This window comes from Lepisosteus platostomus, chromosome 6, assembly GCF_059453375.1.
Source record: "Lepisosteus platostomus isolate fLepPlt1 chromosome 6, fLepPlt1.hap1, whole genome shotgun sequence".
In the NCBI taxonomy this organism is placed as follows: Eukaryota; Metazoa; Chordata; class Actinopteri; order Semionotiformes; family Lepisosteidae; genus Lepisosteus; species Lepisosteus platostomus.
The window spans coordinates 67,066,041-67,087,614 of record NC_142616.1 but is presented as its reverse complement, the minus strand read 5'-3'; the positions used below and the strand labels follow the sequence as shown (position 1 = coordinate 67,087,614).

Sequence of the window (21,574 nt, the reverse complement as noted above, 5' to 3'; positions counted from 1 at the left end):
CGAGCTGCAAGCGCTCAGACTCGCTCCAACACAAAATTAGCCGTGCGTGGAGAACCGAGAAGTGATGATCCAGCATGAATCAGCATGAATTTCAGAAGTGCCTGCAGGCAGTGCTCTTCAGCGTCTGGGAGACCTCGGGAACTGCAATTAGCACACTGGGGTACAACCTCACAGGCCCCTACTGCACACAAAGTTGCAAGCGAGCAGCTTCCAGAAGCAAAGCAAGCTCAAGTGCAAAGCTTGGAGTTTCCCCCCAATGCCCATGTACAAGAGCTGCCCCAGGCCTGAAGCCTGAGTGAAACATCCACGGAATTACCCCACGCTGAAACGAGCACGTTCATGTGCCGCATTCCAGCTGAGCCAAACTAGCCCAACAGAAGGCTGCCACCTTGTGGCTGCTTCTAGTAACGCATCGCAAAACATCCCAGATTACTCTTGCGTGTTCAAAAGGTGGTGGGAAGAAAGCACGAGTTGGACTTGCAAGGCAGGGCCGGCGCTAAAAGTGCCATTGCGGTGTACAGACAGACAGAGCCCACTGCCTTGTGCACAGAGGTCCCTCTGAGCTCCCACTGCCCGCAGATGCAGACAGAGAACACTCTCCTGCCGGTTCAAAGTAGAAATACCATCTTCTCTGGACACACAGACGTGTTCGGCCATCCCTCCCCAACCAACAACAAACACTTTTAACAAAATGTTGTTTTTTTTATTTTGAACAGTTTTCCAGAGCAACTCGTTCTTCAGAGAATCTAAGAGAAATAAGCAGGACTTGCTTTTGCCTTTTAGTATCAGTCAAAAAAAACAACAAAATTGTAATAATATACTATTAATAATAATACAGGTGGAAAGTATATATTAATCAAACCCGGAACACAAATTATTCTGTAGAATCACCAGCACAAACTGAATCAAGAACAGCAGGTTAGCAATCATTGGCAGGATTCAACCCCAAAGAGGAAACACTTTTTTTATCAAAGATTTTTTTCTCAACGTTTTTCTTCAAAAATGCATTTTCTAAAACTTTTTTTTTTTGCTTTTTCTCGGGGGATTTTATAGATATATACTCGTTTCTTCAGAGCGGAGTGTCCCGTCTCGTCGGTCTCCTTGGCTGTAGTTCGGTGTCTGTTCGGTCAGCGACTCGGGGCGCCCCCCCCCACCGCAGGACCCCGCGGTGCCAAGGCACTTCGCTGTGACCCCTCTCCCCCCAACCCCCCCGCCCGTCACACACACAGCTGCGCCCCCTGCTGTCCGGACCACACCGAGCGCCGCCTGCAGGGAATCGCTGGGCCCCGGGGGTCCCACGCGATCGAGCTCCTCCGTTCCCCGCTGAAGCCGGCGGGAACCCCCACGCCTGCCTGTGTGGGGGGGTCTTGTGCTTGGTCAGGCGTCACCCCCACCCCCAAGCTGAGCAGCTCGGTTTAGCACAGCAGCAACCGGTGTGTGTACCCCACGCACAGGGGTCCGGGGAGCTGGGGGCGACCGCTGTGTGGCGAGAACCGCAGCCCCGGGGCCAGCGGGGGCTCCGAGCAGGGGCCTGGCCCTGTGCGCAGCGCGGCCCTCAGAACGGGCGGGCCTCTCCTACAGACTGCCTCAGCCCCCGCCGGCACAGGGCAGCACGACGCAGACCCCCGTGTGCCTCTGCAGCCGGCAGCGCAGCGGAGCGCGGGCAGGACCCTGGAGTCTCTCTGACCCTTTCAGCGCACGGGGGGCGGGGGATCAGGGTCACCCTCTTCGTGCTGTGCTCAGCCGAGAGGGGCAGCAGGGAGCAGGAGAGGGGTGGGGGGTACGGTGTGAGAAAGAGGGAGAGGCAGTGTGCGGAGCCAGGGGGCTCCATCGCCACCGCCAGGGCCCGGCTCTCCCCCGGAGCCTGTCCGCCTGCGCGCCCCTGTCCAGCCGGGTCTGTGTGTGCATCTCCGTGGGAGCACGGCGGGGCAGAGGGGGCTGCCTGCGCTTGGAAGTCAACGTGAAGTCCGGAGTGTGAGAGCGTCGGTGTGTCGGGGCGGGTGGGAGTGTCGGGGTGCGGGTGCGTCGGGGCGGGGGTGTCAGGGAGCGTCGGGGCGCGACAGTAAGGCACGGGGTGTGGTCTCTCAGTCCCGCAGGTCCATGCTGGAGCCGAACAGAGCCACCAGCTGCTCCTCGTAGTGGGCGATGTTCCTCTTCATGATCTCCTTGCACGAGCCCAGCAGCCGCTCGAACGCCTGCACGTCCATCACTGGGGACAGCGAGACGGAGAGAGGGAGCGATGAGGGGGGAGCAGGGGAGCGGAGGAGAGGGCGCGAGGGCGCGAGGGCGACGCCCCGTCTTACCCAGGCACTTGACGTCCCCGACGGCGTACGCAGAGGCGGCTCTCGGCTTGTTGGTGACCAGGGCCAGCTCCCCGAAATACTGCCCCCTGGTGCAGCGCGCGATCTCCACCTCGGCGTTGTCCTGCTGATCCGCCTTCGTCTGGGGGAGAGGAGGGGGAGGTCAGCGGGACGGGAGGGGCCGCCCGCCGGCGAGCGGCGCCGCGGCTCCCCGACTCACCTTGCTCTTCATCATGATCTTCACGTCGCCGGACTCCACGATGTAGAAGCACTCCGCCTTGTCCCCCTGGCGGAGAGGGAGACAGCGAGGGCGTCAGCGGTGTGGGGGGGGGGGGCTGGGCCGTGGCGCGGCGAGGGGAGCGGGCAGGTGGGGACAGCCCTACCTGCGCGATGATGCGCTCCCCGTCCTGGTACATCTTCACGCCGAGCACGTCCACCATCTTCATCCGCTCCGACAGCTGGGGGGGGGGCAGCGGGAACAGGGCAGCGTCAGGGCAGCGGAGAGGGGTCCCCAGCCCCGCGGTGGGGGGAGGAAATCACTCACCCCAGAACCCCCACCCCCCTCCCCCCAGAGCCACGCCCAGGCCTCACCTCCAGCGACTTGAGCAGCGGCACGGACTCGATGAAGATCTCGTACATCTTCCTCTTCTTGGCGTTGTTCTTCAGGACGAGCCTCCGGAACGTCACCCGGTCCTGGAAGACAGGCACCCGGAACACACGCCGAGGTTCAGAACAAATGAATCGAGAAACCTGAATGCATGTTTCTTCTGTTGTTCTCGTTTCTCTTGCAGTGTAATGTAATGTGCTTTTTCTACCTCCCTACACTCGCAGAAGATTACATATCCTCCTTGTTTTGAGTGTACACAGTTTAAGAAACCTGCAAAAATATTTGCAAGACAGAGAGAGAAAACGGATAAGTATTAGACCACACCTACATACAATATGTATGCACAATATTGTACTGTGCAAATGTGGTCTGTGTAAAACATGTCACTTGTATCTAATTTGGTTCTATCTTTCTCTAAATAAAAACAAACAAAATGTGATGCAGGAACCTCAAAATAAATAAATAAGGGCTCTTTGTAAAGCTCTAAAAGTGACTAGACTGTAATGGAGAAACTACAGCAGTACACTACACTGTACTACAGCCAGAAGTCCACTAGGTGTCAGTGTCACACAGCTGTGTGACAGTCCTGCACTCCCTCAGCACTAAGGGCTCAGGCAGCCAGAGATGGAGTTAGAGAAACATTCTTCCCTAAATTTACAAATCTAATCCCAGAGTTCCCATGTTTGCCAGAATCAGAACAGCTTCACGTCCTACTGGAACTGGCAGCCCAGTATGTGATCTCCTGTCCCAGCCTGAGGAGCAGTGAGCCCGTCTCCCAGTAATGCTCCGTTTGTTTAGATGTAAATATCTTATGATTGTGTCTTTATTGTAAAGGTCTGTAGATTTTTGTTTTATGTTAATAGTATTTGTTTTGCTTTGGCAACACTGATTTTACTCATCGTTCATGCCAATAAAGCACCTGGAATTGATCAGAATAGATGGGACACCAGGCCTAGTTGACTACTCACACTCGGCAGATACTTTCATCCAAAGCAGCCTGCGGGGGCTGAACTGACTCGCAACCTGCCGCTCAGGAGTCCCTGACAACTGGCCCTCGGTCTGACGCCTCTCTCGAAGGACAGAGCAGCACGAGGGTCAGTAACTCACGCCGAGTGACAGAGCCAGACCCTGAATGGGGCTTGATTATCCTGCAGCTGTGCCACAGTTTGGCCCCCAGCCCTGGTAACGGGCCCCCGGGTTAAACGAGGCGAGACGGGAGTGTCTCACCAGGCCCCACAGCGCCCCCTCGCTGGTGGCAACGATGGTGGCAGCGCGAGGGGTGTTGTACATCAGCGCCAGCTCCCCGAAGCTGCCCTTGTTGTCGTACTTCCCCACACAGATGTTCACACCATCCTTCAGCACCAGGATGTCGTACACGCCCCTGGGGGAGAGAGAGAGAGAGAGATTCTGCCCCTGCTGAAGAGGGAGGGGGGGGAAGAGAGAGAGAGAGATTCTGCCCCTGCTGAAGAGGGAGGGGGGGGAAGAGAGAGAGATTCTGCCCCCGCTGAAAAGGGGGGGGGGGAAGAGATTCTGCCCCTGCTGAAGAGGGAGGGGGGGGGGGGAAGAGAGAGATTCTGCCCCTGCAGATGAGAGAAAGAGGGGAGAATGAGCAGAGAAACCACTGCCCTCAGAAAGAGCCCCCCCCTCCCCCAGCACCTGTCCTTGTAAGGCAGTGTTGCTGTGGAGCTGCAGGAATGTCCGCAATAAAAGCGATAGAGCAGCACACACTCCAGGTAAACACAGGGCCGGAGGAGAGGAGACTCCCGCTGGATCGGGCACACGGAGGGGCAGGACGGACACGCCCGGCGGCAGCGGCGGACTGACCTCTCGATGACGTAGAAGTTGTCGCCGTCGTCGCCCTGGTCGATGACGTGCTCCTGGGGCTGGACCCGGCGCTCGAACATGGCGTCCAGGACCTGGGACATCTGCTCCTGCGGGGGGGTGGGGAGGAAAGCGTTAACCACGGGGAGGAGAGAGCTCGCCTGGAATCCAGGGAGCGCGGGCGAGGAGAGAGGCGGGGGGGGGGGGGGGGGGTTGGAGTTTGTGAAACTGGGGTCTCAAGGGCTCATAGAGGGGGGCCTGGAGAAGGATGTTTGCCCCCCCTCCCCAGGGCAAGATCGCATGCAGCCGATGCACAGCGGCGCAAGAGGGCCGGGAGGAAGCACAGCTGCGCGTCCCTGGCTGCAATGGTACCTGCTCGCACCGTGACCCCCCCTGCTGGCCCTGGAGCAGGGCGCTAAAGGGGGTGTCTCTCCCCCCTCCCCCCAGGGTGGGCCTCAGTCCCCCCCTCTCTGCTGCAGCCCTGTGTACGGGCCCGGGCCCTGCGGGACCCCGAGCCTGCCCATCTCCGCAGTTCCTCCCACCCCGTTTTGCGGACGCACGTCTGCTCTTGGATTTTCGGCAGCATTACAATTTTTTTTCATTTTGCGTCCATTTACACGAGCCCCGGTTTCCCTCTCTGTCCTTCTCCATTCCTCCTCCTCCTCTCTCCCTCCCTCTGCCCACACATGGGCTCATGGAGGGGTCTCCATGGCAACAGCAGAGGCACCATCTCCAGCGACGACGCGCGCACGCGCACACGCGCGGCCCTTTCGTGTTATGCAGTATCCGTGTGCATTAAAAGGGTGGTAATGAAGAGCGGTTCTGTATTCTGTTCTAAAACTTTTTTCAGCTTTACGGGAAGATGCAGATATTTGCCAGGAAAAGCTAACACAATCCTTAACACAGTACAGAAGCCATGTGTGCATCCAGGTGGGGGTGGAGGGGAGTCCCTATTACCTGTAAAGCGCTTTGGGTGGAGTGTCCAGAAAAGCACTATATAAGTGTAAGCAATTATTAGGACAGCCTCCAGCTCTATAATCGGATCTGAACTGGTACCCGGTCAGCGTGCTCAAGAAGACTGTGCCGTTACAGAGCGAGACAGATCTGGACTGGACTGGTACCCAGTCAGCGTGCTCAAGAAGACTGTGCCGTTACAGAGCGAGACGGGTCAGGACTGGACTGGACTGGTACCCGGTCAGCGTGCTCAAGAAGACTGTGCTGTTACAGAGCGAGACGGATCTGGACTGGACTGGACTGGTACCTGGTCGAGGGTCTTGAACAGCAGGATGTCCCGGCAGGCCTCCTGCAACCGGCTGCGCTGCTCGTCAGTTTTGGGGTGAACGACCCGGGGCTCGCTGTCCTCCTCCTCCTCGTCAGGGTTAAAGGCCTCTGCACAGACTGGGGGAGAGGAAGGGTAGGGTAGGGGGGGAAGACCATCAGTAATGGGCTGTGACCCTGTGACCCCTTGCTGTACCCTTTGCCCTCCGGGTAACCCCAGCCCGGCACAGAATTTTGTTTAGAGACTCAAGAAATTCAGAGACAGACTGAGCTGACAGATGGCCACGAAGAGAAACTAACAGAAAAAAACCCACACACTTCACAAGCAGGCACTGAGGAAGAGACTGCAAACAACAAACTGAGAATGGGAGTGAAAGAAAGAGCCCTCTTGCGTGCCTGTTTTATTACTGTATCATTTTATTTTTTTAAAAAATTCCTCTCTAAGCCTGGAGGAAGGAACAGCAGATGATCCGGGAGGTTCTGGCACAGCCAGCTCAACAAGCATATGAGAAATTGATAATTAATATGACAATTCAATTAAAGAGCTGGTTGTCCCAAAGGCCTGTGACAGAACAGCTAGGAGCTCATCACTGGGGCACAACAACGATACTGCCTCTCCCCCCCTCCCTTCAGCAGGTCAGCCATGCTGGGGGCTGGACCCTGGTCATGTCAGGGAAGGACTGTGGTCTGACATCCAGCAGAGGGCAGCACGGAGAAGAGTTCCCTCCCGCCCCAAGTCTCTTACCTGACACCCTCCTGTTGAATCGGCTGATGGGAGGAGCTGGAGAGGAGGGAGAGAGAAAGACCCGTCACTGAACAGAAACTGGGAGGACACAACAGCACGTTCAAACTGCAACTGGCCTCATAACGGGGGGGGGGGGGGGGGGCGATGTGAAGCTACGGAGGAGCCGGTCTGTTCTTCTCATGGTTCTGTACTGATCCGATCACGGTGAACTGGGCCACAGGAGTGGGAACAAGCCGAATGAGCTTTCTGCAAGGCCTGTCCACACAGCACGGTGGAATGCAGAGAAACCAGTTACTCCGGCTGCTCAGCAGGGGGTTCTGTGGGGATTTATAGGCTAGACAAATACAAATCAGCGCAAAGCACAGGGAACCTCAAATGCGGCCACTTGTTCTGCTTTCCTGCGCCGCAGGATTGTACGGACAGCGGCCCGCAGACACGGCTGGACAACGCATCGAGCCGCGGCGCGGCGCACGTCTGATGCGTCTCAAAGGCAGGGAGGCAAAATCCCCACGAAACCCCGACGGAGAGCCGTAACCCACAGCTGTGCTAGCGCTGCGACATCTAAAGAGACGTGCTAATAAAACAGGTCTCCTAGGCAAGCCTGCTTATTGTCAGCGTTTCACACTTGCGTCAGAGGCAGGCAGCGTCTGTAAATCAACCTTTCACCTCTGCGTTCTTCAAACAAAAAAGGAGCTGCAGACCGAGAAAAACCATCAGCTGCAGCACTGACTTCATTCATTTTCATATCGCTTTTCTCCTTTGTACCTGCAATCCTCACAGCAGCAATTAGACAGGCTGTGACAGAGAGAGTTGCGCGCGGGGGGGGAGTTCGGCCCCCCGCAGGCTGATTTTCATGAAGAAAGAGGAGGAAGGAGAGGGAGAGAGAGAGAGAATGAGAGAGGTGGACACTGGGAGAGGAAGGGAGAGAGAGTCAGTAAGGAGGTGGACACACAAAGAGGGAGGGGAAGGATAGGAGAACAAGCAGAGAGATGGACACTGGGAGTGGAGGAGGCAGGGGGGGAGAGAGAGGAGAACGAGGAGAGAGATGGACACTGGCAGTGGAGGAGGCAGGGGGAGAGAGAGAGGAGAACGAGGAGAGAGATGGACACTGGGAGTGGAGGAGGCAGGGGGAGAGAGAGAGGAGAACGAGGAGAAAGATGGACACTGGCAGTGGAGGAGGCAGGGGGAGAGAGAGAGGAGAACGAGGAAAGGGTGAAAAGGAATGGCTCTAGGCCCAGAAATTCTTCACAGACATTTAGCAAAGGGAGCCAACAGGCAATTGCTGTTTACTCATTAATGACAAAGGGACAGAGAGAAAGAGGGGTACTAAGGCAGAGATAGAACATAGTACTCTGTGGTGGCCATTTGTATACTGAATTGCAGGTTACGTTAGTGCTGTATGTCGCACTAAACCAGAAAGCACCATACTTAACCACAGTGTACCATTTCACAGTACGCAGGAATCCAGCACACTAATAGAGCCAACTGGAGCACTCTATTGTAATAAATTATAATTACTGCTCTACAAAAAACTGTAATGGGTTATAATTATCTATAGGGTATATTGCGAGAGGGTGGTAAACTGGAGATGACAGAAATATATTAGGCCACAACACACTGTACTGTAGCTCTGGGGTCTATAGTGAACCGCAGACCGCTGTAACAGTGAGGAGAGTGCAAGCGCATCACAGTGGAGCACACTGACGGGGCTAGGGGAGGGGGCAGTGTCAGGAGAGTACCAGAGAGCCGGCGCCCGTCAACGAGGAGCCCACCCTCCCCTCTCACACCTGGGTCCCCCTGCGGAACGGCGGCTCCGGCGCCGCCACATCCGCGAACTCTTCACGCGGTCACGAGAGACACCCCAACACTCCCGCCTCGAGAAATCAACGCTCGCTGCCACCATGCCCGCACACGAGGGCGTGAAACGTGATCACCTGGGAAGACACGCCCGCGTCTCCGCCAACAGCCGTGCCCCCGGGAGACAGTGCCGTAAGGAAAGGCCGCGGCACCTGGTGTGCCCCCCCGCGCTTGGAACAGCCCCGGCGCAGGTTCCGGCTGCCGGCAGGAGTTCGGGTTTCGTCTGCACCACTGTCCCGTCACCCCGAAGCCCACGGGAGCTGCGAGGCTCTACAGCCTGTTAGGAGGTTTTAGGGCTTCTCTGCCGCTGGCGGAGAAGACAGCCGGACAGCACAGACTGTCCTAGCGGGATCGACACACGGAGGGCGGGGGTGCTGAGGTTACTGCACTGTGCACGACGGACGGCCTGTTCGGGCGCTGGGAACGGGAGGTCAAGCAGATGACAGGCAGAGAGAACCCGGGAGAAGCTCTGCAGCTTTGGTCTGCCCCACTGGGTCTATACGAGCCGTTACATCAAGGGGCCCGTACAGAGACCGCTTCTGCACAGTCTGCGCCGCTCCCGATGCGAACAGGAGAGCGGTGACGGTTCTACAGCAGAGCCCGGGCCCGGCTCTGAAAGCAGCTTTTCCCAACTGCTCTTTGCGATAAAGCGCTCGGTCAGGACATGGGATCTCATCCAGGGTGCGGGGGGGCAGGGTGGAGCTCAGAGTCTGCCCAGCGGGGTCCCCAGGAACAAAGGCTGCTTTCTGCACCCAGTCCAGGGCACACGTGCACAAGGGGCTAGATTCAGACAGGGTGTGACAGCACAGGGTGTTACTGGCCCGTGGGCTTTGAGTCAAAAGGGCACTGAAGACACCCTTTTATACACAGTGTGCTCCTTGTGCCCAGATGTGGTCCAGTTCTCCCGTCAGGATACTGTTTCTCAGTGCACTATTCTACAGAGCGATATTCCTTGCTCTCCCAGATCCTGACAGGAGCAGGTGTGTGTTCCCCTGTGCGGCCAACTAAGCGCTGGAGCTTTTGTTAGGAGCCCCCGGGGTTACAGCACCCTGCCCTCTCCCACTCCGTCTTTGGAGAAATTTAAAAACGAAAAAAAAAAAGAGAGAGAAGGACAAGGCGGCCTCCCAGGCAGAGCTGACCCAGAGAAGACCAACAGGAACACACCCTGGCCCACTGCGAGGGGCGCCACCGCAGGGATGGGTCCGCAGAGGAGAGAGCCCTGCTCCACCAGGGGGAAAGGCCTGAAAACTGGACCGCCGGGGGACCCGATCGAGGCACTCGGACCCCTCGGAAGCACTGGCAAAGCCACGGCATGGGCCTGTTGTGGGATCGGGAGCGACGCAGGTGGGATGCGAGAGCTGGCGGCAGCCTGTCCAGATAGCCCATCAGCCTCGGTGCGCAGCGTTTCCGCACCTGTCCACAAGCGCCCCTCCCCTCCCGCAGTCCGCACGCGAGCACATCCATGTCCACGCTGGCGTGTGTGTGTGTGTGCGCGCGCACGCGCAGGCACTTCTGTCGTCGGTATGGGCGAGCGCTTTGCGGTTGCCACAGCGACAGAACGCGAGGAAACCCCCCTCATCCTGCCGTCGCCTTGCCAACCCCCTCGTCACTCTTCAACGAGAGAGCTGATTAGGAGCTTAATGACGGAGCCCCCCCGCCCCCCCCCAGGATCAGACGGAGAGGGAAGGAGGAGGAGGAGAGGCAGGTAGATGCGGGGTTCCTCCAGCCGCAGGCCCTCTGTACAGAAGCCAACAGCAGCTGCTGGACTCGGGGGGTTCCAGCCAGGCTCCCTGCTCCCCCCCAAAAAAAACCCACCAGCTACTAGACCAGGAACGTGGCGCCGCGCGGTCCTGCTCCCGCCTGTGACCTGTCCGAAGCGCGCGCGCCGACGCACGCCAACGCGTGGGAATCCCGCAGCCGGGCGGCCTGCTGCGGAGCCGAGAGCGGGGCGCGTGTGTCGGGGGGGACCCCTCGTCAGGGCCCGGAGGAGAGGGCACCGGGGTCCTGCCTCGACGCAGCCTGCGGGAGGCGCCAGGGCTCAGCCTCGCTCGCCGGCACTCATCGCGTAGAGCAACCAGGGCGCAAGAGAGAGCCGCACGGCCTCCCTCTCCCCCTCCCCCTCCCCGCGGCACTGAGGTGGACTGATCTCCTCCCTCCGAGCGGGCTTAATTAAAGAGCGCTCGCGCCACGAGCCTGCCCCCCACACACGGCCCTGGCTGGTGCAGCTACGCCACGGGAACAGGGAGATCGCTGCTGCTGCTGCTGCCGGCGCGACTCCTTCGGATCCCAGCGCCGCCGTCAATACTTCAGCTGTTGCTGCGCCCCAGCGCGGGGGCCGCTGGCAGCAGGTTATTCGGGCTCACAAGGGCAAGGACTCTGGCTGTGCGGGACTGTCTGGGTTCAGCCTTGGGTGGGAGGGAGATGGGGGAGATCGCCCCCCCCCTCCAGCCTTGTGTCCCTCCTCTCAAGGCCAACAGGCAAGGCTCTTCCATGACCCCCACCAAGGACCCCCAGCACCGGCTCTAAGCCGAGCTGAAAAGAAACTCCCGCCCGTCTCGCCTCTAATTTCTGAGCTCTGGAGTCAGGTGAGATCGGGCAAAGCAGGATTTAACTTCCGAAGCAGAAGAAAGTCGGGGGGGGGGAGCTCGTCAGTTGCCTTCCAGAGTGCATTTTTGCTCCAGAAAGAAAAAAATTTAGGAGCAATAGACAATAATTAACCAGAAACGAGGCACATCTCCCGCTAAGCAGAAAGCCTGAGACAAGAGTTTGGTGCGTGCTCAGTTCGAACAGCCAGGACTGCTAACACCCACTCCCCCACCCGCCTCGGTCTCCAAGGAAACCAGGCTAATTAGCAGGGCCAATAATTAATCAGGCCCACTAACGTCACTGGATCAATCTCAAGGCAAAGTGGGATGCGAAGCGCTCTAAAAACGTACACATTTTACACTGGTGACAACAGGACAGCTGGGCGCTGACTGAACAGACCAGCTCCGAATATCAAGCCAAGAACACCAGCGGCTCCCATTTCTCAGCAGGCGCTCAGCGCCCAGGAGAAAGACCCGTTTAAGACATGAACTGTGAAGGAACACAAGCTGGCTCACTGCACAGTGGAGTGAAAACTGTGCCCCGTGGAGCAATGATATCCGAGACAAACCAGGCAGTTGGGAACACACACCGGCGGGCACTGCCAGGACCTGCTCAGGCCTCACAAGCGCCCGGTCAGCACTCCCGGTGCAGAGCAGTCTGATCCACTCCAGGTTTCAGCAGTCGCAGGCTCTGGGGCAAAGTGTATTGATGGAGCACAAAGCAAACATTCACACACAGAGCCCGCCACAGTCGAACAGGTGCACGCAAGCCCGTCTGTGCCTCTGTGCCTATCAGTACGTGTGCAGTCATATATTACCTTTACTATCAGGTGGATGGGTCACAGAGCCATTCCCATGGAACGAGAGAATTTATCAACTCCGCAGAGTGCACACAAGAGGAAAGGAAGCTACCTGTTTTGCTCTCTGCCTGTGCCATTAGATCAGTCAAGACATGAGAGGGGCTGCAGTCTCTGCACGGCCAGTGTTCACCGAGCCTTGGGAGGGCCAGCGTGAGGGAGGCAGCAGTGTCTGTGCTGGGAGTGAAACACAGCACCTGTCTGGAACAGGGGCCTTCTGCAGAATACACCCCCTCCCCTTAATTCCTTTACTTACAAGCACAAAAAATCCCAGAGAAGCCCGGAAAGCAGATTTAGAAAAATGTCCGCAGACACATGTAGACAAGTCGCAGAAGTGAAGTGAAGAGCACAGAGCAGGACTGTGCAGGAGCAGGAGTAAGAGTCTGACCCTGGCAGTGTGCAGCACAGAGCAGGAGGAGGAGGAAGAGTCTGACCCTGGCAGTGTGCAGCACAGAGCAGGACTGCGCAGGACGAGGAGGAGGAAGAGTCTGACCCTGGCAGCGTGCAGCACAGAGCAGGACTGCGCAGGAGGAGGAGGAGGAGGAAGAGTCTGACCCTGGCAGTGTGCAGCACAGAGCAGGACTGCGCAGGAGGAGGAGGAGGAGGAAGAGTCTGACCCTGGCAGTGTGCAGCACAGAGCAGGACTGGGCAGGAGGAGGAAGAAGAGTCTGACCCTGGCAGTGTGCAGCACAGAGCAGGACTGGGCACCAAGTACAATTTGCAGCCATGCTGTTGAAGTAAAAACTTCACAGGATGTGTTCTTCCCTCCTCCCAGGTGCAGAGCCGTTCAGAGCGTCAGGCGGATCTGGGAGCCCCACGCTGCAGTGCTCTGCCGAGACACTGCACCAACAACCTCCACATCCGCTCCCCTCCCGCCGCGAGACCAGAGCCCCGCGCGCTCCCCTGCCTCTCCGAACACGGGCAGCGCAGCGGGCCTCCCCCTGCCTCCCCCCGCCCGGCAGCCCCCCTGCCTCTGGCTCTCCCTGACCCAGGCCCATATAAGGAAGCAGCGCTCTCCAAGCGCGGTGCGGAGTTAACCCCTTCCCCGCCGCGCCGGAGCCAGGGCTGAGAACTGCCTGCCTGGCTGTCTCTCACAGGCGCTGCGTCGAGGGAGGGAGACTATTGTTGGGTTTTTAAAGACAGGGTAATTTGTGCTTTTTTTTTTCTGCCTGGGTCTCAAACGGCCGCCTTGGCAACACAGTAGATGGTCGCAGCAGTGAGGCAGCTGGAACGTGGCTCTCAGAGACCCCGAGTGAGGGAGGACCAGGGACAGCAGCGGAGGCCCCTGTGTCCCTCTCCCACACCCTCTGTCCCTCTCCCACACCCACACACAGTTCCTCTCCCTCTCTCCACTACACGGGGATTCCCCAGATGCCAGCGCAGTAAGTGATTCCCATAGCTGTGCACAGCCACAGACTCCTGCTCCCGCTGACTCACGAACTGACCTACCCGACGAACTCTCGGCTTACTCTGGTACTGACAGCGCTGGGACAGGACAGGAATTGTGGGCTACTTCTGCTTACAGTTAGGAAACTCCAGAAATTCCGTTCCGTGTGGCAGTGGGAACAGTTTCCATCTAGCTATTTTAAGAAGGCACAATTACGAGTCATCAATCCCCATGAAAGACTGAATTTCCTTGGGCCTCTGAAGACACAGGATTAAACTTCTGAACAGAAAGAGAAGGGCCCTGTGATGTGACAAACTCAGTTTCACAGGGCCAGACCAGGAAGGGGAGAAGACGTGTGTTAGTCATGTCCTTTAACTGCCCAGTACTACAGCAGCCATACACAGCAAGACCCAGCCCTGAGCACAATCCAGTCCAGTCTATCCAGTGACCGCTAGACAGCACAAGCTCACTGTAGCAAGATCCAGCCCTGAGGACAGCCCAGTACACCCAGTGACCACAGGCCAGGACAAGCACACTGTAGCAATATCCAGCCCTGAGAACAGCTCAGTCCAGTCTATACAGTGACCACAGGCCAGGACAAGCACACTGTAGCGATATCCAGCCCTGAGAACAGCTCAGTCCAGTCTATACAGTGGCCACAGGCCAGGACAAGCACACTGTAGCGATATCCAGCCCTGAGAACAGCCCAGTCCAGTCTATACAGTGACCACAGGCCAGGACAAGCACACTGTAACGATATCCAGCCCTGAGAACAGCTCAGTCCAGTCTATACAGTGACCACAGGCCAGGACAAGCACACTGTAGCGATATCCAGCCCTGAGAACAGCTCAGTCCAGTCTATACAGTGGCCACAGGCCAGGACAAGCACACTGTAGCGATATCCAGCCCTGAGAACAGCTCAGTCCAGTCTATACAGTGACCACGGGCCAGGACAAGCACACTGTAGCGATATCCAGCCCTGAGAACAGCTCAGTCCAGTCTATACAGTGACCACAGGCCAGGACAAGCACACTGTAGCGATATCCAGCCCTGAGAACAGCTCAGTCCAGTCTATACAGTGACCACAGGCCAGGACAAGCACACTGTAGCGATATCCAGCCCTGAGAACAGCCCTGTACAGTTTGATTATGGACATAAAGGCTATAAGCAGACTACCTATTAACGTGCTGTGCTGTCAACACCCGTTCCACAGAAGCCGGAGCAGGGCTTGGGTTCAGGGCGGGCCACAGCTACAGCTGAGCCGGGAATCGACACGGGAGAGACACAGGCTGCTGCTGCCTCCGGCTGCGCTGAGCACAAAGTGTGAAAAGCAGGCAGGGCTCAGCCCACTTCACCCCGACAGGCGGAAAAAACCTCACGGACCCAGGTAAAACGCCTTGCTACTGCACGGACAGTTCCCTCCCCGGTCACTGCAGAGGCCCCGCTCGGCACCAGGGCTCCCGCTCTGGGGAGGCGCCCCACGACGTCCCTTCTGCAGCTCCCCCAGTGCCGTTGTGTTGAACTGTACCGAAAACCCTCTCAGCCTCGTCGGGACATGCGGGCCAAACCTGCTGCTGGCCCAGCTCCTCCTTTCATTCAGCTGTGACGACGTCACAGTGCCGGTTATCCACAACTTCCTTGAGCTCGCCAAGCACCGTGGAAAGTGTGGCGGATCGCAGGCGACAGCCACCATAATTTATGGTAAACCTCTCCAGCAACTGGGCTCGTTCTGGGAATTCTGGCACAGATTTATAACCGTGTAAGCGCACGGAACACCGCGTGCAAGAATGTTTGGGGAAAAAGAACTCTGCTCTGGCGCTCGCTGTTCGACAGTACTCCTATAGTGAAACAGCGTACCTGTGGGATTGAAACGCACGTGGCCTGCTGAATGCGATTTATGGCGTGAAACAGGTACAGATGAGACTCTGTTCTTGCTCAGAGCTCTGCTCTCCACCTCACACAAGAATCAAAAGGGCCTCCTGGAGACAGAGTGCGCTCCCGCCCGGCTAGTCAAATCTTCAGGAGGTCGGCGTTCATTTCAGGAGTGACCTGTTGACGTCCAACACTTGTAAAGGAAGATAATCCCCCCCCCCCCCTCCAAGTTTAAGAAAAAGGCGTTCAGGGACAAAGTAGTGAGTGAAACCAGTATTGAGGACAGGCCCTGCTACACGTGCCCACCGGGCAGTGCCAACAGCTCGGCGGGCAGCAGAGAGAGGACAGATGCAGCTCTCCGCGGATCTCATCCAGCTGTTCCCAGAAGGAAGCCAGGAATCGGCCCCAACCGCGCGGCTAGGCAGCGAGGTGCCGACCCCAGCCACGCTCCGTGGAAACAAACCGCCCCCCCTACTCGCACTTTTAAATGCACTTCCTCGTAGTTTCACCTTGTGCCCCCCCCCACCCCCGGTCCGCATTTTGGCGCGGATACGGCAAATCCTTCCTAAATTTTCTACAAAAAAAACCCCCCGAGCCTGTGACGTGGGGAGAGCGAGTCTCTTGCGGGGCTGCGGACGTCTCGTTCGCCCTCCCCAAGCGGAGCCTGGCTTTCCCAGGGCGGGTCCAGCAGAGGAACGAGGCCGCACACGAGGAGGAAGTGCCGGCTGAGAACAGGAACGAGCTGTGCGTAATTACAGCCCTACAGAACACGCTTCCCAGCCGCCCCGGGATACACACACACGTCAAAACTCCCGGCTTCGAAGGTCAGCAGCTCCGAGGAGCGCCTCGTGCGAGAGCAGAAGAAGGGAATTAAGGGGGGCTCTGACACAGAATAAACCTCCTCTCTCTCCTCGCCTCGCTGGCAAGGAGATAGAAACCATCTGAATGGGAGAGGCGAAGCCCAATATTCCCAGCTGCTCCCAGATTCCCAGCTGTGCCGAGTTTCAGATCGGGAACGCTCAGTCTCCGTCGTTCACCTGGGCTGCTTCTCTAGCGCCCTGCAGCAGAGCCTGAGCTCACCCAGGAGAGAGAGAGAACCAGAGGACGAGGACTAATTTATTACCCTAAGCGCACCGGCCTTTGCACCCTCTCTGTTGACAGTGGTCTGGGGATATAAATGCTTTGGGGAAAACTGGTACAGGCCTGTCATGCCAATGGATCTATTTTTGAATTCAAAATGTAAAGCGGAGAGGGAGGGAGAGAGATAGCGAGGGAAGAGGGAGAGGAGGAGGGACGTGGAGAGGGAGATATGTAAACATAGCCGGCTCCCTATCTCCACAGCACTGAGCCTGTTGCTCTAAACATCACTGCCACCCCACCCCCCTCTCTTCCCAGACTGCCTGAACAGCTAACGGCTCTCCATTACCTCTGGAAAGAGGGCGGGAGAGAGGGACACGGGCGGGTGGGCAGGGAGATCGGAAATCGAGAGATGCCAACGCTCACATGTTGCGCAAAAACAGGAGAGGGTAGGAATCTGAAGATTGCCCAGAGGCTGTCAGACAGAGCCCGCTGTGAGCTGTGCTTCACTGTGAAGGGGCACGCTGTCCTCAGCGGCTTCACTGACACAACTCACGCCAGCGTGACAGAATCGTCAGACGGACTCCAGAACCACTCTCCCTTTATTAAGGGCAAGAGATGAGCTAACGGCATCACACGTCCTTTCCCTGCACGTACCGGCATGAGCTCAGGCTCGGCAGAGATGCGGGTCCCTATAACAAAACACCACCATCCCTTTAACTTTCAGGGGAAGCAAAAGCTACCGCAGGACAGACAAGACGGAGCACGACAGACAGAGAAGGAGATGCGAGGAGAGTCATCGTGGACAGGTGCACGCTGTTTATGAGGCATTCTGAATATCTCTATTGATCACTTGTCCTAAATAGCTAAATCAATGCCATGTACAGTAAGCGCCATGGGCTCTCTTTCTGCACTGCAGTCTCCAAGCGAGAGAGGAGAGGCCGGACAGAACGGAGGGGTGAGTGGACTGAGAGAGAAAGGGGGAACGAGGGGAACAGGAAGTCAGAGGAAAAGAGGATGAAGACGGAGCGGCTCCGATCACTGAAAGATGGTTTATCCAGCAAGGAAGGGGTTAGTTAGAGAGGGGAGGCTGAGAGAGAGAGAGAAACCCTTTTCAATTAAAAGCAACAGCACTTGATGCTAAGCCTCTTCACACCTGCATAGCAACCATACACTGCTCTCTCCTGAGCGGTAGAATTACTGTCCCTCCCTCTGTCTCTGCCCCTCAGGGGTAAAATACATCTTCACTCTCACTCCCTCCGCCCCACGGGGGGGTAGAAGACCCCTCCTCTCTCCGCCCCACGGGGGGTAGAAGACCCCTCCTCTCTCCGCCCCACGGGGGGTAGAAGACCCCTCCTCTCTCGCTCCCTCCGCCCCACAGGGGGTAGAAGACCCCTCCTCTCTCCGCCCCACGGGGGTAGAAGACCCCTCCTCTCTCCGCCCCACGGGGGGTAGAAGACCCCTCCTCTCTCCGCCCCACGGGGGGTAGAAGACCCCTCCTCTCTCCGCCCCACGGGGGGTAGAAGACCCCTCCTCTCTCCGCCCCACGGGGGGTAGAAGACCCCTCCTCTCTCGCTCCCTCCGCCCCACAGGGGGTAGAAGACCCCTCCTCTCTCCGCCCCACGGGGGGTAGAAGACCCCTCCTCTCTCCGCCCCACGGGGGGTAGAAGACCCCTCCTCTCTCCGCCCCACGGGGGGTAGAAGACCCCTCCTCTCTCCGCCCCACGGGGGGTAGAAGACCCCTCCTCTCCCGCTCCCTCCGCCCCACAGGGGGTAGAAGACCCCTCCCACTCTCTGCCTCACAGGGGGTAGAAGACCCCTCCTCTCTCGCTCTCTCCACCCCACGGGGGGGTAGAAGACCCCTCCCACTCTCCGCCCCACAGGGGGGGTAGAAGACCCCTCCCACTCTCCGCCCCACAGGGGGGGTAGAAGACCCCTCCCACTCTCCGCCCCACAGGGGGGGTAGAAGACCCCTCCTCTCTCCGCCCCACGGGGGGTAGAAGACCCCTCCTCTCTCCGCCCCACGGGGGGGGGGGGGGGGGGGGTAGAAGACCCCTCCCACTCTCCGCCCCACGGGGGGGGTAGAAGACCCCTCCCTCTCTCCGCCCCACGGGGGGTAGAAGACCCCTCCTCTCTCCGCCCAGAGAAGAGCAGCCAGGCTCACTCCGTGGCTGAGGAAGAGGAGAAACAGCAGCTGGGGACCCTGATCTTTTTCAGCCTCCCGTGACGCACCCTCCACCTGTCTGCCGTTCAGCGGGAACAGAGCGGATGTCACTGCTTCCACACAGGAGGCAGAGTGAGGAAGACGGAGAGTAACACACCTGTGTCAGAACAGCCTCTTCCTCTTTCTTAGCAAAGCAGGGGAGTGCCGCGTTTTACTTCTCCTGCCGCCTCGCGGGGTTTCCAGTGTGACTGGGAGCGGAGAGCTGTGCTGTGCTGTGCTGGCCTGGCTGACCGCAGTATTACCAAGGCGCAACAGTGACCAGCACAGCACCTCACCCACTGTTACACAGCGCACAATGAAAACAGAGCGATAAACCAGACGTCGCAAAATCAATTTCGCCTGATGGCTGGCCACAAAGAGAGACTAAGACATCGACGACCCACTGCGCAGAAACAAATTAAGAAAAAACAGTCACGTGATGGAGAGTAACTTCAAGAGAAATCTGCAGGAAGCCGACTTCTGTCTGTCCCCTTCCCTCTCTCCTGCCCAAATCGCTCCCCTTCCACCTCGAGCGCCACCTCTCTGCTTTTCACCATCTCACTCAAGACTCAAGCCTCTCTCTCTGGGACTGTAGCTAAAAATAAACCTAAAATAAGATCCCAAACACAAAAAAGTGGATAAAACCAAGAACTGTATATCACCAGTGCCAAGCAGCAAGTGTACTGGTATATACAGCACAGTAAACGTATACACACGACACATGAGCAAGACCAACGCGCCAGGATACAGATGCCTCCCCGTCTCTCTCAGCCCGGTCTCCGGAGTGCAGTGAGCCCTGTCTGGTCACTGTCCCTCAGGCCGCTGCACAGCTCCGGATTCTGCAGCCAACACCCCACCGGTTGTCCCCCAACCATTCGCTTCAATTCAGCTCGGTGGCACCCAGTGCTAATTTTGGTTTTGCAACTTGTCTCACTCGTGTCGACAAAGTTCAAAAACATCTTGAGAGCTCATTTTGCAGCACCTCTCTCTCTCTCTCTCACGCGCGCGCACACACACACACACACAGCTCATAGAGATCTTGCTCAGCTGAAGAAAAAAAAACTCCCAAGGCCCTTCGGCAAACATTTGTTCTTCCAACACAACACAAGGAAACTCTGCTGACAGACTGCTGGTGCCGAGCTCTCCCAGGCTTTCAGCCCCCACTCTAGAGCTGCCCTCCAGTCACACAGAAGCCATCGCTCGATCACACCAGCAGACCAGACGAGGAGCTTGGCAGACTGACGGATTTTCACACCCCTCACACACTGACCACTGAGACCAGGGCTGAAGGGACAGGCCTGTTTAAAGAGCAGAGTGACAGTGGCCCAGCTCCTCCATGACTTCAGACCTTGGTCACCGGACCCACGCAGACCCTCTCCGCCAGTAAGAGAAACCCAGCCGGGCTCAGAGGAGCATCACCATCATCACACCTGCGCAGTGGGAGACTCTCTCTCAGCACACAGGTGCGCCGCTGTCAGTGACCGGTGCCGAGACTGGGCCAGCCCACTGACACGGCTCGTCATCAACAGCAGGGGGGCGGGCGTGCTCGGAGCTCGTCTCGCACCCGCGTGGACCGCTCTCACGGTTTCAACGCGCGGGGGGGGAGATGTCGGGTACTGGGTCCACGCCAGTGTGAGGGGGGTGGGGCACGACCTGTTGAGCTGGGACTGCGCGGAATGAGGAGAGACCCGTGCACCTCATCTCGACTTCGCTCTGTGGAGGGGCGACACACGACTCACCCCCCCTGACCTGACGCGCACCTATGGAGGCTCGTTAACCCCCTCGATACCCAAGGAACCCGAACAAGCCCATCCGCTCGCCGACTCAATCCACGCCCAGGCTCGCCGGCCACGATCCCGCAGGACGCGGCGCTACTCACGCTCGAAGTCGGAGTCGTCGTCGTCGTCTTCCTCGCCCTCGTCCCCGTTGGACTCGGTCTGCATGGGCTCGCCGTCGAACAGCACGGCCTTGGCGGGGGCCCTGCCGGCCCGGCCGTCCCGCAGGCGGGTGAAGTACTGCACCGCGAACTCCACCAGGTCCGGCGGCCTCTGCCGCAGCACCTCCACGGTATAGCCCTGCAGCAGCTCCGTCAGGCCGGCCGGGATCTCGATGCTCATGGCGCTGCCTGTGGTTTATTTTCGTTCCCCTGTGAACTCACCCCTCAGAGGAGGGTGTGCGAGTGTGTATGTGGGGGTCTGGAGGAGGGGGGGGGGTCGGGTCAGCTTTTGTTTGATTTAAAAAAAAAACAAAGCGTTTTAAAATAGCGCAGGAATGAAGGGGGGGGCGGGGTCGGAAAAAATTTTTTTTTTTCTGTTGTTGAAACTTAAGTGCATGCAATACGAGAGAGGGGAGAAAAAAAAATAACAACACGGTGCCCCCTGACTGGGAAATAATACCTAACGTAACACGAGCACGCGTACGGCAAGCCGATTACACGATGCACACACGAGTGGGAATACTCTGTCGTGGGGAGCAGCTGCACACAGACACGCGGGGACGTGTTTTCTGACAGCTCCAAATCGCACAGATCCTCCTGAAGCGGCGGCGGCGGCGGCGGCTCAGACCCGCTGGTTTATTCGGGGAGGAGGAGGAGGAGGAACACGCAGACGAGCAGCCCGGGCCGCTCCGTGCGGAACCGGCGGTGTTTACGAACCCCGGCGCGGCTGGCTCGTGGCCGGGTCAGGTTAAGGCCCCGCTCGAGCCCTTCCCCCCCGTGCGCTCGAGGCGAGGAAAAGTTTTTTTTTAAATGAAAAAAAAAAAAACAAACGTTCGGCTCGCGCGCGCGTAAACCGCCCCGGCTGGAGGGCAGGTTTTTTTTTTGGGGGGGTTGGGGGACCCCGCCGACTTCACCGCTCCGGGCTTGTCGTGGGGCTGTGGGCTTTATTTATCTCTCGATCTATCCGCCCGCGTCTTCGGTCCGGCGGCGGCGACCAGCCCCTTCGGGCGAGGCTGCGAGGTAACTCCCCGGCTCGACAGCCTCCTCTG

At 58.1% G+C, this 21,574-nt stretch overlaps 1 protein-coding gene and 1 long non-coding RNA gene across 2 annotated transcripts in view; both read right to left on the bottom strand.

Annotated features, from left to right (window-relative positions):
* The window catches only part of LOC148662208 (uncharacterized), a 146,727-nt gene that overhangs the window by 117,619 nt on the left and 7,534 nt on the right, over positions 1–21,574 (bottom strand). The window lies entirely within an intron of this gene.
* Positions 1,942–21,199, bottom strand: prkar2aa (protein kinase, cAMP-dependent, regulatory, type II, alpha A). The gene is made up of 10 exons (XM_088637123.1): positions 20,469–21,199; positions 6,752–6,787; positions 5,990–6,126; positions 4,732–4,838; positions 4,135–4,288; positions 2,892–2,993; positions 2,684–2,758; positions 2,521–2,586; positions 2,304–2,442; positions 1,942–2,209 (listed from the first exon to the last, which is right to left on the bottom strand). The coding sequence occupies exons 1-10, from the start codon at positions 20,704–20,706 to the stop codon at positions 2,085–2,087; spliced, it is 1,179 nt and encodes a 392-aa protein (XP_088493249.1). The 5' UTR covers positions 20,707–21,199; the 3' UTR covers positions 1,942–2,084.

Excerpts from the sequence above, each read along its gene's own strand:
- prkar2aa (XM_088637123.1), bottom strand. The coding sequence starts at position 20,706 with ATGAGCATCGAGATCCCGGCCGGCCTGACGGAGCTGCTGCAGGGCTAT. Across the intron at positions 6,127-6,751 it reads ATTCAACAGGAGGGTGTCAG|TCTGTGCAGAGGCCTTTAAC; the intron begins GTAAGAGACTTG and ends CCTCTCCCCCAG. Across the intron at positions 2,210-2,303 it reads CGGGGACGTCAAGTGCCTGG|TGATGGACGTGCAGGCGTTC; the intron begins GTAAGACGGGGC and ends CGCTGTCCCCAG.